This window comes from Alexandromys fortis, unplaced genomic scaffold (assembly GCF_014885135.2).
Source record: "Alexandromys fortis isolate MF-2015 unplaced genomic scaffold, M_Fortis_MF-2015_v1.1 scaffold_20, whole genome shotgun sequence".
Classification (NCBI taxonomy): Eukaryota; Metazoa; Chordata; class Mammalia; order Rodentia; family Cricetidae; genus Alexandromys; species Alexandromys fortis.
The window spans coordinates 15,370,099-15,386,519 of NW_026067903.1; the positions used below are offsets into that span (position 1 = coordinate 15,370,099).

Below are 16,421 nucleotides of genomic sequence, written 5' to 3' on the forward strand. Positions count from 1 at the left end.
TGAATTATTTTCAACTTCTTAGAAAAGTATTTGGAAATCATTTGACATAAAGACAATTCCATTTTGTGACATATCTTTTTCTTTCATGAATGCAGAGAGGATGGCTGTGTTTCTGTCCCAACTTAAGCTGCCAGCAGCAATGCTGTCCGCTCAAGCTCATGGGAGGCCTGGCCCACCGGGGAAGGATGGGTTACCTGGACCCCCGGGAGACCCAGGACCCCAAGGTAAGGTGCAAGTATAATATTGTATTTGCCAGGTTTTTAATCCTCAATATTTAAAACATGATAATTGCAATTAAAACAGATGCGTGATATGTATGTAATGACACGTTGTGAACTATTTTGTTAATATTTTATTTTCTAGTCATAAATATTATTACTACTGCAAATTTAAAACTGATATGCCTGTTACCACTCTAAGTTCACCTTCATGATATCCAGTGTAACAATAACATCAATGCTCTCTGTTGCTCTATTGTTATGTAGGATCCTAGAGTTGTTTCTGTCTTTTTCTCATTGCCAGGCAAGGCTTCTCTTCAGAAAGTCTTAAAGAAACTGAAGAAAGAGTCAGGAGATTCTGCTACAGTAGTCATCTGGGGCTAACACCTAACGGGGGGAGGGGGCATTTAGAGTGATTGTGTAGTAGAGTTGTGTAGATGGTAACTTTTAAAGTATAGACATAACCTTCTTTTAACTTATATTCATTTCTGAGAATTTCATAAATGTATACAGGGAAATATAATGATTTATATTCCCCATTCCCCTTCCAAGTTTCCCATATGTGCACAGGTGTAGAGCCATCCCCTAGGACATGCAAGACTTACCGGTGGTCACATCATCCATTAGGGATGAGTCCTCTCTGCACTTGGGAGGCAGAGACAGGCAAATCTATGTGGGTTAAGGCCAGCCTGGTCTACAGAGCAAGTTCTGGGACATGTTCCAAAGCTACACAGAGAAAGCCTATCTCAAGAAACAAAACAAAACAAACAAAAAAAGAATGAGTCCCCCTTCCCCAGCCACTGTCAATAGTTCCCTAGTAAGGGGCAGGGCCTGGGGGTCTTCTACTCCATCAATGCCAGAACTTTTAGATAGCTTAATCTTGGGTAGATCTTGGGCAGGTAATGATAACTTAGGAACTTTAAAGTGCTGTGCGCCACATCAGAGGCAAAAAAAAGCAAAGAAAAACGATCCATTCTGCAGCCCCACGGTACAGGACAATCAGATCCGCAGCCCCATGATACAGAACAACCAAAAGTTATATGGAGTCAAATCAAAGAAGGAACTCAGTTTATTACTGTGAGCATCAGCTTATATAGGTTAAGTGACATCATGTGATGTGGGGGTACCTCCAGCCAATGAGAGATAGCCAAGCCCTCCTTCTGGCTGGAGGGACGTCTACCTAGATATTGCTGTCTCATCCTCAGTAGCTTTGAGACTATCCCTCAAACTCAAATAAGGCTTTTCTTTGTCCTACAGGCCTCGAGGTACAGGCCCTGAGATAATTTTGGCCCAACAAATATCCATCTTCCATTTATCATAGGACAGGAGGTTTGACTCAGAGTTGAAGAAAAGGGAAGTGTGTAGACTCATAGGTAGTCTTCTGTGTGTGTACACTTATCTTTTACAATTTTATTTTTTCTTTTCTTTTTTCACTCATTTTACATTCAACCACACTTCCCCCTCCTTCCCCTCCTCCCATCTCTCCCAACCCCCTACCCCCATCCACTCTTCAGAGAGGCTAAGGCCTCCTCCCATGGGGAGTCAACTAAGCTTGGCATATCAAGTTATGGCAGGACCAAGTCCCTCCCCATTTGCACTTATATAGGGTGGTTATTATCTTTCATTCGTTGAGTCTCTTCTGAAGTCAGAATGAGTGAGAACTGGAAAGACCTCTAAATGTCATCTGAACATATGCTACTCAAACCACATAAAGAATAAGCCAGGTTAATACCAGTAGAAAAATTCAGATGAATCCTTCAAACCTTTCTAGTCCAAGAGAATACACAAGATGGAAAATAGGGTGACCTGGTAAAACAGAGTTCCAACTGGAGTTACCTTTCCCACACATGCTCATCGCTCCAGGCACCTTCCCAGGTGATCTGGAAGGTTCTGTCACAGGCAACTCTATGTCAAAAATGTCAGGGGGGGTTGAAAACAAGACTCATATTCGCTACACAGCCAACTAATCAAAAGAAGAGGAGTCACCTTCTTTTGTGGCTTTAGCCCATGGCTGTGTGTACATCACAGACTACGACTTCTAATAGAGATCTGAGTGCAATTCTTGAGTTTGAAGGAATTCCCCCACATGATTTCCAGTTTTCTTTAAGGCAAGATCTACTAAAATGGACACAAATTCTGTCCCACCAGAGTTTCTGACAACAAACACACTTAGAAGTTGTTGCCTCAGCTTGTTTCCCCGTGGGGCTTCTGACAGTGAATATCACTGTTTATTGACACTTCGACTCTTTGTAATGTTAAATTTGCCAGAAATACAGCAGAAAAATAAAGTTTGAAGAGAGAGAGAGAGAGAGAGAGAGAGAGAGAGAGAGAGAGAGAGAGAGGTTGGTTTGGTGTTCTTTTAAAAGAACTTTGCATGTAGAGTTAGCAGAAGATAACAAGGTGGAAGATGGGGGAGGAAGAGGCAAAGGATCTAGTCTACCTATCCACTGCCATCCATCTTAAGAGGACAATACATTGCTCTTCTCTTTGAACTTTTAAACTTTAGGTAACATCAGCTTCTAAGTCAAGGCAAACCCTTACTTTTAATGCAGTGGCCCATAGAATGGTTGACAGTCCTAGAATAGTTCTGACTGAATAAAACGATTAGCAATGGTGTCCTTTGGAAACAAGAGGACAAGAATGCCAAAATGGCTGAAGGGTTCAGCAGTCGGTTAGTGAACCAGAACCAGGGAAGCTGAGCACTCTGTGTGTGTGTGTATGTGTGTGTGTGTGTGTGTGCCTGTCTGTCTGTCTGTCTGTCTATCTGTCTGTCTGTCCATATGAAAGCAACACCCTCAGAATCCAGGCTATTTTCTGAGCTCATGCTGTGTACACTTCCATTAATGAAATCTTCTATTTCATATTTATCATATAGTAAACATAAATACCAAGTTGGGTACAATAAAACATGGAGGATCTTACAGATACACAGCTAATATATAAAGTACCAACAAACCAAGCTTTTAATAATGAGAATTCTGGTACTATAGATAATCCTTAAATATGTTGTTCATATCTCCTCTTATATGTTTATGATAGGTGTGTGAGCTCTCTTCATCAGAAATTCTGATGGAGTCTACATACAGGAAACAGGAAAAAATATACAGAAATAAATTCTATTTCATATGAGAACAAGACAGCATAAGAATAGAGACTCTGTGAAATGAAATAATCAATTAATTAAATGAAATAAAAGGAACAAACAACTCACAATTTCAAGATTGGCAAAATAGAAATTTGAGTCAAATCCGTTAAGATAACAACACAAATATGCTTTACTGTAACAGTTCATAAATGTAAAGGACCAGAAATTTTATCTGCCACAATGTGAAAGATTGAGAAGTCTCCAAAGTACTTACAATGCATTTTTAAAGATTTATTATTATTATTATTTTGTTTTGGGTTTTTTGATTTTGTTTTTTGAGACAGAGTTTCTCTGTGCAAAGGCCCTGTCTTGGAATTAGCTTTGAAGATTAGGCTGGCCTTGAACTCACAAAGATTCACCTGCCTCTGCCTCCCAAGTGCTGAGATTAAAGGCGTAGGCCACCACTGCAGGGCCTATTTTTATTATTTTTTAAAAGTAAGCCTCACTATCAAAAGCTTGGTTTGTTTTAACTTTACATAGTATCTGCATAGTTATCAGATCCTCTGTGCTATACTGTACTCATTCATATCTCATGTATGATCATGTGAAATGAATATTAATGTATAATGAGTGAAGAAACAACAAGCCTCAGAACACAGGACTTCCATGAGCATGCCAGTGTTGAATACTCATGTTTTCTTATCTCTCTTTGTGTTTATCTCTCGCGCAGGCTACAGAGGACAGAAGGGGGAAAGAGGAGAACCTGGGATTGGGCTGCCAGGGAGTCCAGGCCTTCCCGGATCTTCAGGTAATAGACACATTATCTTCATGCATGCAGGCCTCTAAAAGATGAGCCTCTCCCCCCCGCCCCGTGGGCCTTACCTGTTCAGCTGAATGGCCCATGGCAGCGGGGGAGAGAGGGAGACAGGCAGGATCGCATGTGAGCTGCATTCTCACGGTGTACTTTATTTCATCGGCAGCAGGTTTGCCAGGTTCACCAGGGGCCCCAGGGCCTCAAGGACCCCCAGGCCCCAGTGGAAGGTGTAATCCAGAAGACTGCCTCTATCCTATGACTCCTGCCCAGCAGAAGGCAGGTGGGAAATGAACGCTACAGAGGAAGACTCGTTCCTGGTGAGATGGCCGTGCCATTAGAGCTATTGATCCGTGCTTTACAGCCACGTGCTGTCAAGGCCTATGATTTCTGGATCGTTTTTCTTTGCCTTTTTTTTTTCTTTTTTTTTTTTTTTTGCCTCTGATGTGGCGCAAACATCCGAAGCCACCATCTGAATCCTATCCTGACAGTAATTGGAAATCAGTATTTTCAGATGTTTCCCAACGTCGTTCTGTGTGTTTTTGCTTTACCGTGGCCATGAGTTCTACTCAGTTTCGTATGAAAATGCAAGCGAGCCTGTCATGGGTTCTTCAGAAGAAATCCCATGAGGTGATATAGGTCACAGACGACATACGCTTTGTGAACTCATCAACATGGTTAGACTTTGATTTCTGAACTTGAATTTTTGAAATTTATATTGATATTTTCTTCATATTTAAATTTACAATTGTTGCTTGAAAGTCATCTTTCTGCTCTTTTGAGACTGAGACAGCATATTACTGCTGTTGATTGTTCTATGACTGATTTTTTATGAGAAGTCTTACACCGTCCTACATTCATTCTATTTATACAGAAAAATAGGTAATAAGAGATCCACTTTTAAGTTATTCTTCAAAGGACAAACTATGGGAGACTCTTTATCAGGGAGCCCCCAAACTCAGCATAGCTAACCGTCGAAATGACTTTGCGTCTTCCTTGCTGTAAGCTCAATTTGAAGTACTCCTCATGACATTGAACATGTGCTACAAGAGAAAGAAGGAACCAAACTAACCCTATCCTCACTTTAATGAGTCTCCAGTGATGGAGAAAGTGGTTTTTCCCTAAGAGGTGTTTGGTGGTGAAGTCAAAGTACCAAGTACCAAGTCTTTGGATTTTGACAAACTTTAGTAGCCTGGCAAGACTTTTGTGCTCTTTCATGAATTATTTCTGATTTTGTGATCCCCAGTCCCACCATTAGGGCAAAGCACAGGACTTACAATGACGGAAACAGAAGAGTCCTCACCTTGTTAAGTGAGAGTGAAGCACCAGCCAATGAATAGGTGGAGCACACGCCGTCCTAAGGAGAATCATGGATGTCTTTTTAGAAAGAGTCCAGTTCTGCAAAGAAAAGATGGAGATTCTACATGAAAGGCACTCCATACCTACAGTATTCTGGGTTTGGAGATTTAGCTCAATTGTAGAGCAGTTTCCTGGTAAGCTCAAGGCCTTGGGTTCCATCCTCAGCTCTGGGGAAGAAAATAAATAAACAAACATATGCTCTAAAAGGAAGCAAAACTCCAATGGGGTTAGCTGAATTATCCAACAGTATTTTATACTCCCTACCCATTCATTGTTTGGAGCAACTTTTTGTTGCTTGTCTAGAATATTTAGCACAAGGACAGATGTTGCTGGGATCTAATTCATTGGATTTCCCCGGAAGCTGAGCGCACACTACCAGAGCCCTCCAGTCACAGAGACTAATTCACACCTCAAGGAGCAGAACATATTCCACAGGATAGGACGGTGTTTTCTACCTACTAATTAAAGCAGGCAATGAATTTAGAAAAGCAAGCACCCCGAGAGTGGGGAAAGCTGTGAAGGTTTTCCCGGGAAGCATGCCTGACGTAAGGCAGAGTTTGTTCAAACGCACCCATGATTTGAACTGGCTTTCCTTACAAATAGATGAGCTGCTGGCCGGGTACCGTCAACATAATTGTGCATAAATATAGCTTTTTAGGTATTTAATATTGAGTTTTCTCTGTGTATTTCCATCCAAGTTTATTTATTTTCCAAGTCTACTTTATTTATTCCCAATGTTTTAAACATTTTGTTGCTTATTCTTTTATTTTCTTTCTCATGCAATACCTGCAATGGTGCTGTGTTTTAAACTCATGCAATTGGAAGATGCAGACATTTGTATATGTATCTTCATAATCAAACGACAGTCTACCCCCCCCATGTACATAAGGTGAAAAGATGGTGCTATGTGTATATTTTGAGCTTTCAATTTGTTAACTTTTCTGAAAACTTACAAAATACCTGGCACATATTTACTTGAATTTGCTGTAAAGCTAAGATTTTTATATGTTTTCAAAGATTATTTTTCATATTAATTGACAAGCTATTTATCCTTTTGCCTTTTGGTTTATTCAAACATATTTATTTCATAATTTTAATATTTTCATGAACATGTGACTGGTGATCAATGCATTTGGGTTTTTTTATTGATCAGTTCATATGTAGAAAAAGATTTCTTGTTTTGTAAATTATATTCAATTGCATTCACTTCAGTTCCACAGAACAGAAACCTTTCTTATAAGTGGTATAGTTATTATTCTTCCTTTTTCTAATTTCTGTGACTGTGAGGCTGACTTATTTCTGTTTCAAGCATTTAGATTGATTCATGTGACTTGAGGAGGGGATAAAATGTTACATGATACACATTGAGAGTGACCTGTCACCGTGATTCAAGCGCATTTTTAAAACTAGGGCATGTGACTAAGTCTGATATACCCAGAGAGAGGGGCCTGAGATTACATAGCACAAACCCTCAATCATCTTGGAAAGTTGTTTTTCTTTTTGGGCCTCAGCTCTATTCATAACAAAGGGCTACAAGGGACACTCAGTCTAACTAGCGTAACAAAGAGACTGGCAGGTGCTCAACCCTTCGATAAAAATAAACACGATAATTTGGTCCCCCAAGTAGAATAGGAAATGTCCCTCTAAATAACCATTTGTTTCATTAAAAAAATAATAATTAAGAAAACTGTTTACTTCAGGTGTTGTCTTTAGCAAGAGGAAGAATTATTAGTTTTCTCTCATTTGTACTGCACATATGTTTAAATACAAAATAATTACAAGCCATGATGGCAAGATTACAACTAGTTTTTTTTTTCCTTATAAGGATTTTAGAACTCTTTTTAAATTTTATGCCAGTTCAGGTAGCAATTTTAGCTAGAAATGTTCCTATGTAGAGAAGATCTATTCCCAGTTCATTTTGCTGGCTTTTAGAGTCAAAAGAAAAGAGAGAAGAATGACCTTTCCACATGAAAGCGTTGAAGATTACTTCCAACCACAACAGAAGCTGTCTGGCTTGAGATTTTCCACGTCTTACCTTGATCAGAGCCATTTAAAGACTATGACCTCTTGTGCTTTTTTTCTGTCTTTCACAATATAGTTGAAGATTGAAATTTTGCCTACTACAAAGCTTAAGGAAGTATTCCACAATGTACTGCCTATACAAATTACCATTCGATTCTGAGTTTATAAGCAATTTCTATGGCTAGGTCCTAGACATGGTTCAGCTCTTCGGCATTTCTGAGAAACTTATTACATCCCTCCTTTGTCCACAAGATGGTGTTGGCGGCAGTTTGTTCAGAACTGGACAGACTCCCAGAAGTCTAAAACCTAGAAAACTTTGGTGAACGACTAAGTCAGACATTGGCCTTTGCACTTTTGTTTTGTAAATATTCTTTGTTATTCATTTAATTAATTTGCGTTTTTCAGAATTTTCAGTAGCTGTGTGAGGCAGGCACAATAGCTTTTGGTTTGTTGGTTGTCTCATTTGTATTTATTTATTATGTGTATACCTATATGCGACATGTGAATTTGCTATAAGGCTGTCTTATGCCACTTTTGCATTTTGGTGACTACTGTGCACACACTAAGTATTCATCCCTCCTTGCAGACAGGGCAGGTGTCCCTCTGACAAATGAAACACATTTAGCTTAGCACAAGGAGCTATTTACACATTACACAATGTCTAAACTCCTTATTGCTCAAGATAAATTTTGCAATTAAATTTGTGCAATGTCTATTTTTCTAGAAATATGTCACCCTTTACAAAACTAAGTAAGAAAACTGATTTTCAAAATGCCATCCTTTTTAAGTGCCATCCTTCTTCTAGTGTTGGTAGCACTAGCCCAAGACTGAGAATTGGGCACAGTGATGTTGAGGTGATTTGAATGACCCAGGGAAAAGCTGAACAAATTTGATACTTGCCCTTATCCTTAACTTACTTTCTATGCTTGTCTAGACGTATCTACCACGCCAAGACACACGATGTTTTCTCTCCTGGCTTCAGAGTGGGACATACTCTCCCTTTGTAATCCTCTCATCTCAGAGATGAAGGAACCTCTATGAGGAGAATCCCAGGAGAGTTTAATTATCGCCCTTGAGGGTAATGTTGTAGCCCATTGAGTTGTATGTCTTCATCATCACTTGTGTAAAGTGGTGTTTGTTGGATTAAACATATCCAATGAGAAGGAGTTCCAGGACGCAGAAAAAAGAGGTTATTTCTGTTTCTATTTGCTAGTGTAGCTGGAGCTACCACAGCAACATGTCACTGAACCAAGTCATGACTTTTTCATCAGTTTGGTTTGATTGAATGCAGCTCCAAGCAGACCCAGAGAACACTGATTCAGGCAAGCAAGCCAGCAAGAAAATAATTATCCAAAAGACAAAGAGGAAACTTAGTCTAGCAAGAAACAGCTACACAGAAAAATTTTCAAGTTTGATTTCAGTAGTGATGTATGGTTTGACTGAAGATGTCAGCTGGTTACTTCATGGACTTGCCCAAAGTGAATGCTGGAAAACTAAACTCCGGACTAACTGCTCAGCATGTAACAAGAGTCTGGGCGTTGCTTGACCATAACAAGCCGACAGGCATCAACATTAATTTTACAACTTTTTATTTTGCTTTGGTTCTTAAGGTGTATTTAAAGGATAAATACTTGTAGTGAATTTGAATTCAGATTGTATTATGGACTATTTTATAACTATTTATTTTTAAAATAACATTTGGGATGTATTTTTCTCCATTTTGTTTGTGTGCTATCTTACTTCATCAGCTATTTAAGGTTGAGTTTTATTACACTCACTTCAAGTGGAATGCTCCTCGCTTATGATAAATCCCAGTGAATATACGCTTGTAGGCCTTGGTTCCTCTCGCTTTATTATGCGTCAGGAATGCCTCGCCTCTCTCAGCAATAAAGGAATCCACTCTAAATCAGGGACCTCTAAGGTGCAATTCTTAACACTGTGTCTACACTTCTGTCCTTCTCCATGGCTGAAGCTCCACCCCAGTTCTGTTCTGTTAGCTCCGAGCCACACTGAGGCTTCACAGTCACCCTCACATCAAGAGAAAGCCCACAGCATCCATGGAGCCCGGGACTGCTCTACTGGAGGCTCAGTGTCTACCACACTGGCCTCACAGTTTGAATTTGTGACCTTCCTCCCTGGCAAACTATGCAAAGCCCAGCGTATTGATTTCAGATGAGAATTATAAACAGAAACAGAAGTAAGAGTGAGTCCAAAATGATGTTCTCTTCTAACAGAAGTTAAAATCGAGTTAGACTTCTTGCTAGAGAGAGCTCTTAGAAAGCTAAGACGAGCCGTGACTAACGTTCCTCCTATAATAAGTTTCTTAGCATGGCAATACATATTTAAATATATAGTATGTTTTCTAAGAGAAATTAATTAAATCAAAATATGCCAGTGGCTTTATATGTCTATATGGACTAGCTAATGGCTTAAACAGTTCTTAACTATCCTTGCCTTCATATTCCCTTACAATAAATGAAGTGGGTGCGCTCTAAAAAGTATTGTTGTCTTCTCACATGAAACTGTGAACTTGGAGACCAAATAAAAACACATCAAAATAAACTTGAAAAAGAAGACATGAATCCCAAAACGTTGCTTGGAGTCAATTTCCTCCATTTTTTTTCTCTTCAGTTACAAATGTAGAATGAACAGCAGCACACAAAAGCATGGGAAGCAGAAAGTTAGTGTAACTTGACAGTTTTTAAGACACAAATATTTATCAGACAGCTCCCTCTTGCCAATAACCAGATCTATCAAGCATGCTACAGGTCTTTGGATAACCTTCTCAATGCCATTTGAGCGCGTGTATTGCATATACAATATTATAAATGGCCGACTTATGTTTAATATTTACTGAGCCATTGGTACTTAATGTTCAACATCAGAAGTTGATAAAAACAATTTAAGTACACAACTGGACAGTATTTTACTACACAAAAATTATAACCTATAAGGCCTAAGCACGAATATTGTCTTAGAGTTTTAGACTACTATTTATGGCCATTTTCCATTCGTAACAACATCTCACTAACGTCTCATTTTTAATGCCATTTATATGCCCCCTTCCCGAGGGTTACCAGCATGCTTAAAGGTAATTCTCCTGCTATTTCTGATTATTTGTGCTATGGGAGATTTTTTTCACCAATATTGGTTAACTTCAAACCTGGAGATTTTATACCTCAGAAACAATATACCTCCAAAATTAAATAATTCGATTGTAAGTGATCTTTGAAGCAGGGATTTAAATTAAGCACAGTTGGGGTCATATCTGATAATGATTAAGGGTAGTAATATTGGTTTAACCAGCTTGAAATATAAAATATTCTACATGGGTCACCAAACTGTATGATATGACTACTCATTCATACTCTTCTGGCAAACAGAAGACAATTATCCAAAATCATCAACAAATATATGTGCTCAGACTAGAAAATTATTTTCATACTTATTAACCAGCCTGTTGGCTATTAGGATTACGCATCAAATCATCCCGCCTTGGAAGCATGAGTAGAAAGAAACCAGAAATCATTTGCTCTTGACTAATAAGCCAGTTTCTCAGCAACTTCAGCTGTCTACACATTCCCCTCTTGACAGGTTCTCTGATCGACACTACCCAATCTCTAAAGCACATCAAGGAAGATGTGGAGATCTCTCTTTTGCTAGGGATGCATAGTAGGCCTGCCTGGGTTTAGCAGCCGTCTTTCACGAGGAGCATTCACTAGGCACATTTTTTTGCAAGTTTTTCATCAAATATTAGTGCTTCCCGTCAACTGTTTCATTTAACTGAGATTTACAGTGGGCTGGTTGTTCCTGCCATTTGGGGTGTGCTAGTTTTGCATAAGCTGTCTGTAAGTGGCTGTCCCCAACATTACTGTACCTGTGGGTCTTGTTGTCCTGCCTCAATATGCATCAAGTTTGTGTAACAGTTGGGTGAACTGATATTTGAAATTTTATTTTTTTATTTCTTATGAATACGATGTTATAGGACTAAGGAACATGTTTAATTACTTAATTTTTCTTTCCCTGTATTTGGTTATTGTCACTCTAATTAAAGATAAAAGCACTTTGATGAAAAGATTGTTTCTTTGCACGTTTTATTTTGTGTCATAGAAAACATAGACCATTTTTATATAGTATGTCATAGAGAACTGTCGCAGATGCCTCCATTCTCAAAGCTGTCTTCCAAACAGGGGAAGGACAGTCTAGATAAATGGTGCTGACACGTAGCCAACCTTTCTCTTTAGAACAATTCAAAATGAAAGCACTGAACTACGTGCTAAAAAACGGGAAGCAGAGGCAGGCAGATCTTTGTGAGTTCGAGACCAGCCTGGTCTACAAGAGCTAGTTCCAGGATAGGCTTCAGAACTATAGAGAAACCCTGTCTCAAAAAATAAAAAAAATAAAAAAAAAGTAAAGAAATTTTATGATACAGATTTTATGTTTGATTTAACCATGGCCATGGGAAGTCACTCTCCCTCTTACCCCACCCCAAACACACCAGACTTGCTAGCTAAGTCACCCATTTCCAAACCAAAATCCTATAAGGGATCCAGGATCCCTTCTGAGTCTTTTTAAGCCTTCTGGTAATAAAGGCTTCGAGGTTACCTGCCAAGGTAACTCCAGCCAGTTCTAAAGCAGAGGCAGTCTCTGCCCCTTGGGGTTCCCTTGTAGGGGAGACAGTCTCCACAGAGGCATAACCCTCCTGACTGTAAGTGTATAAAACTGGATGCAGTTCTGTACACTCTGATCCCAGGCAAAAGGCTTGTGAATGGGTACTTGCGGGTTCAAGTTCGATCCCCAGACACCCCTGGGGTGTCTCCAACAAAATTTATTCAAGTTGGGATTGTCTCATACCAGATGTTAGTTTGAGTTCCCTCATCAATGTGTAGGGGCTTTGAATTCCCGTCTCCTGTCCTGTTCTGTTCTCCCCATCTCTACCCCTTCCCCACACTCGGTTCCTGCCTGCTCTTCCACATTGAACTGTGTAAATGTCTCGTCCTTCTGTACGTACGTTACAGCCCGGAAGGGAAAGCTGGAGAAGCAGGCTGCTTCATGCCCAGCACGTGACTGTTTGCTCCACTTCCCCAAAGGCCTGGGAGACCCTCAGCTTGGGCTTCGGCGCGGCTTCTACAGATGACTCAGACTCTTTGAGCCTGCAGAGCCACATTCCAGGGTCTCTAGGGCTCTACTTCCTCTCTCCTAAACATCTCTTTTTCCAGCTCTTCCTTCCACTCTATGCTTCTGCCCGCTCTCCCCTGTGCTGCTGCTCTGTTTTGCAGATTCCTCCGCAGCACCTTCTTCAGGCTCCAGTGCATGGGGTTTGCAAGCCTGCAGCTCCCTGCCCAGTTTGGACACTGTTGCCCACAAGAGGGCATCGTGAGTGGCAGGACCTGGCCGCTGGTGATGGGCTGGTCCTATAGGAGCTATGGTGGATGCTGCTGCCTCCACCACCAGGGCCAGGAAGTGTTTTTTATTCCTAAGGTTTCTTATGTGCTGCTATATACTGTAAATCCTTATTTCAGGATTTGTAAGTTGGTCGTCTGACGTGGCTTTCCTGGGGAAAGTCTTGTCTGTCTTTCTGTGAAAACGTCCGATCTAGTCTGTGAGTAAGGATCAGGTTCAGTTGGATGTGTAAACTTGAGGCCACTGCATGCTTGTTTCTGACAGGTCTCGGATGCCTGACTGTGTGTGTTCTGTGTGTCAGCTGTTACCGCCGCAGCTAACTGCCTGGGATCAGAATTCGCCTCTGGGCTTTTTTAGCCATGAATCTGATATGACAGTCAAATTTATTTTATGCTGTTCTACCCTATTAAACAAAAACAACTAAGAAATTGGATGTGGTTTAAAATATGTAAACCTGGTAACTCCAGGTCGAAACTGTTCTGGAAAACACCACATGGTCTGCCACCACCTTAATTAAATACACCATTTTGACTGAGGTTGAAAAAGAGGGAGATCATATGAGTTCACACCATCTTAAACAAAAATGACCACATAGAGATGGCCCCACCAAAGAGACATTAGGTCTCCAATATATTTTTAGATTAGTATAGATTTCTGGATGAGAGTTCCTGTCCTAAAAACAATGTTTATGAAAGATGGGACTTAAAACAACGCTGGTTACTGAGGTATTTAAGCTGCCCCTCTAAGCATTCAGGTACAGGGATGTATCTTGCTGGCAGCCAGATTCCACAACGTAAGAATAATCCCCTTGCCTAGATTGTTTACAGTGCTAAAACTTGGTTTTGCCTTCCACAGATTACGACTAAGCTCTATGTCTTAGGACCACAGCTGAACACCAGAGACTGAGTTATTTCTGTTTTATGATACAGCAAGGCAATGACCTAAACGGTCTGACAAAGGTTCTCTCCTTATCTAAGGTCTATTCAGGCTGACAAAAACCAGTTTCAAAACATATATCTCACTTTCTTGCTTTTACTAACATTGTAAGCTGTAGCTAATTCGGTAAACAAAGTCATAGAGAAAACTGTTGTGTTCTGTAGTGGTGTACTTAGACATATAAATTACTTCAACTTCTTTGATATGTTCAGTATGTTCAGATGTTATCATTCATATATATATATATATATATATATATATATATATATATATATACTAAAGTTGAGCTTAAACAATATTTGTCTAGTTTAGGTATAACAGATAATGATCCCCTGATCCTCAAGAAAATGACTCAGGTGAAATTTATCCTCCTCAGAGCTGATGGTGTTTGGTGACTAGGGTACCGATAGACTTATCAGTTTAACACTTCTCCCCCTGACCCCCAAAGCCACAACCTCCTTGATTGCTCCTTAGTTCATTAGTTAAGTTACATGTTGAAACTACAGACAGGTTTGCCTCATTCACTGGCTTCATATAGTACAGAATAAACAGGTTTCAGACGTAGCTTTCTTTGGAGGCTCAGAGTTTTAGCATTGATAAATGCAGTTTTGATAGAAGCCTGCAGGTGTGTTCAACTCTGTTCCTCCTCCCTGCTCCCCAGCCTCCTTCCCTCCTTCCCTCACTCAGCCTCTTTCATACAGTGTATTTCCTCTGGTTGTTCTGTAAGGGAGTAGACTTAAAGGTGTGTTTCATTGGGAGCCCTGGGAAAAATGTTCATGACTTTTTAACCCAAAGCCATAGCTTTTTTCTTTGACACCCAGATGTAAATCTATTCCAGCTGTCTTACAGACACCTGTGTGTTCTTGGTGGAAGGATTCTGCTACTGTATCAAGAAATCTGGCCTGGTAGAAACTAATCTCAGTCTCCAGAGCCCCTATTTGATCCCACCCACCTGCAAACCTGCCTTTTACGTGTTCACTCCTCCTGCCAGACATGCACCAAGGCCAGCCTTCAGGGGGACCTCCGATACAGCAGCCCCTGCATCAGTACCAGGGACACCAACTAAGGGCATCACCTTGGTGAGGCCTGGCAGGTTGACTTCACCCACATGCTCACTCAAAATAAGCTCCGTTATCTCTTAACTCTGACAACTTTACAGGATGAATAGAGGTATTCTCCACCTCCAGGGAAACAGCAGATGTGATGGCTCAGTTACTCCTGGAACACATCATTTCCCGATTTAGCGTGTCGTTCCCCCAAACTCCTGGGATAACAGTGCTGGTACCACCTCTCCTGGCTCAAGTGGGCACCTATCCAAGATGAATGGTCTGTCCAACAATTGGAATCCTCCACCCTCTGGCTTTTCAAAATGTCCCAGTGAGCAGCATATCTGCTCTTCTGTCGGGCTCACTAAACATGAGCCCACTGACTCCTAACTTTCCCTTTCATGTTGCCCCATGCCACAGGAAGTAGAAAGTCTTGAACCAGTGCCTATATATCCAAGAAGGTTGGGATGTTCAAGTTGAAAGCTCTGCTCCAGTCTCACTTTCCCCCATTCCAAACTCTGCCCCTTAGAAAGTTCACCAAGCGGTGACTCCTCCCCGAAAGCTCAAGACCACACCTACAGGGTATTTAAAACCCTGTCCCTAGACCTGCAGCGTGATTTCTTCTCTTTCCCCAAGATCACCCAGGAATCCAATGATACAGAAGAACTTTGGGTGACAGTCCAGGCAGCAAGATGTCTCTGTCAATTTTAGAGTTTTAGAAGTTGCTTACAATGCACTTCCTGTTAACTTAGTTAATACTATATCCTTCTGGTGTCTTTGATGGAGTTGAAGAATAGATAGTTATAATTAGAGTTTTCCTTAGTAGTGATAAAAGATAAAAGAAATATAAATATTATAACTCTAATTCTTGCTTGATACCTGTTTATTATATGTAATTTTACTATGTTAAAGTTAAAACCTTCCTTTTTATTTAGACAAAAAAAGGGAGGTGATGTGGGATTCCTTTCTGCATGCTGTGAATTTGCTTTGTTAATGAATAAAGCTGCTTTGGTCCTATAGCAGGGCAGAACAGAGCAAGGCAGGAATTCCAAGCAAAGCTAGAGGAGAAAGTAGGTGGAGTCAGGGAGACACCACGTAGCTGCTGCAAAAGACAGATGCTGGAAGGAACTTTGCCAGTAAGCCACGACCTCGTGATGATGCGCAGATTAATAGAGATTGTTTAACTTAAGATGGAAGAGGTAGCTAAAAATGTGCAAGAACCATTGGCCAAGCAGTAATGCAATTTATACAGTTTCTGTGTGATTATTTTGGGTCTGGACGACCAGGAACAAATAAGCAGCCTCTGTCTACAGGATCACACTGCATCTATAACTCACTTTTGGTAAGACAACCATTTTCACTATATTATTTTTACCAGCTGTAAACATGGAAGGTTTTTTTTTTCATTCTTTCTCTAGTGTCTTGTTATCTTCAGTGTAGAGGACTTTCACATCCTCAGTTAGGATTATTCCCGGGTATTTTGTATTTTTTGACACTATAAGGAAAGATTGCTTTCATGACAGTTTTCTCTGTGTGTTCAT

The 16,421-nt window shown here is 40.3% G+C and overlaps 1 protein-coding gene across 1 annotated transcript in view; it reads left to right on the forward strand.

Moving 5' to 3' along the window:
* Positions 1 to 11,553, forward strand: part of Col19a1 (collagen type XIX alpha 1 chain) — a 306,409-nt gene extending 294,856 nt beyond the window's left edge. Inside the window, exons 48-50 of the mRNA XM_050134778.1 lie at positions 96 to 224; positions 4,034 to 4,111; positions 4,284 to 11,553. Coding sequence (XP_049990735.1) covers positions 96 to 224; positions 4,034 to 4,111; positions 4,284 to 4,408 — 332 coding nt within the window. The 3' untranslated portion in view covers positions 4,409 to 11,553. The remainder of the gene's footprint in view (positions 1 to 95; positions 225 to 4,033; positions 4,112 to 4,283) is intronic.
* Positions 11,554 to 16,421: the final 4,868 nt, after the last annotated feature.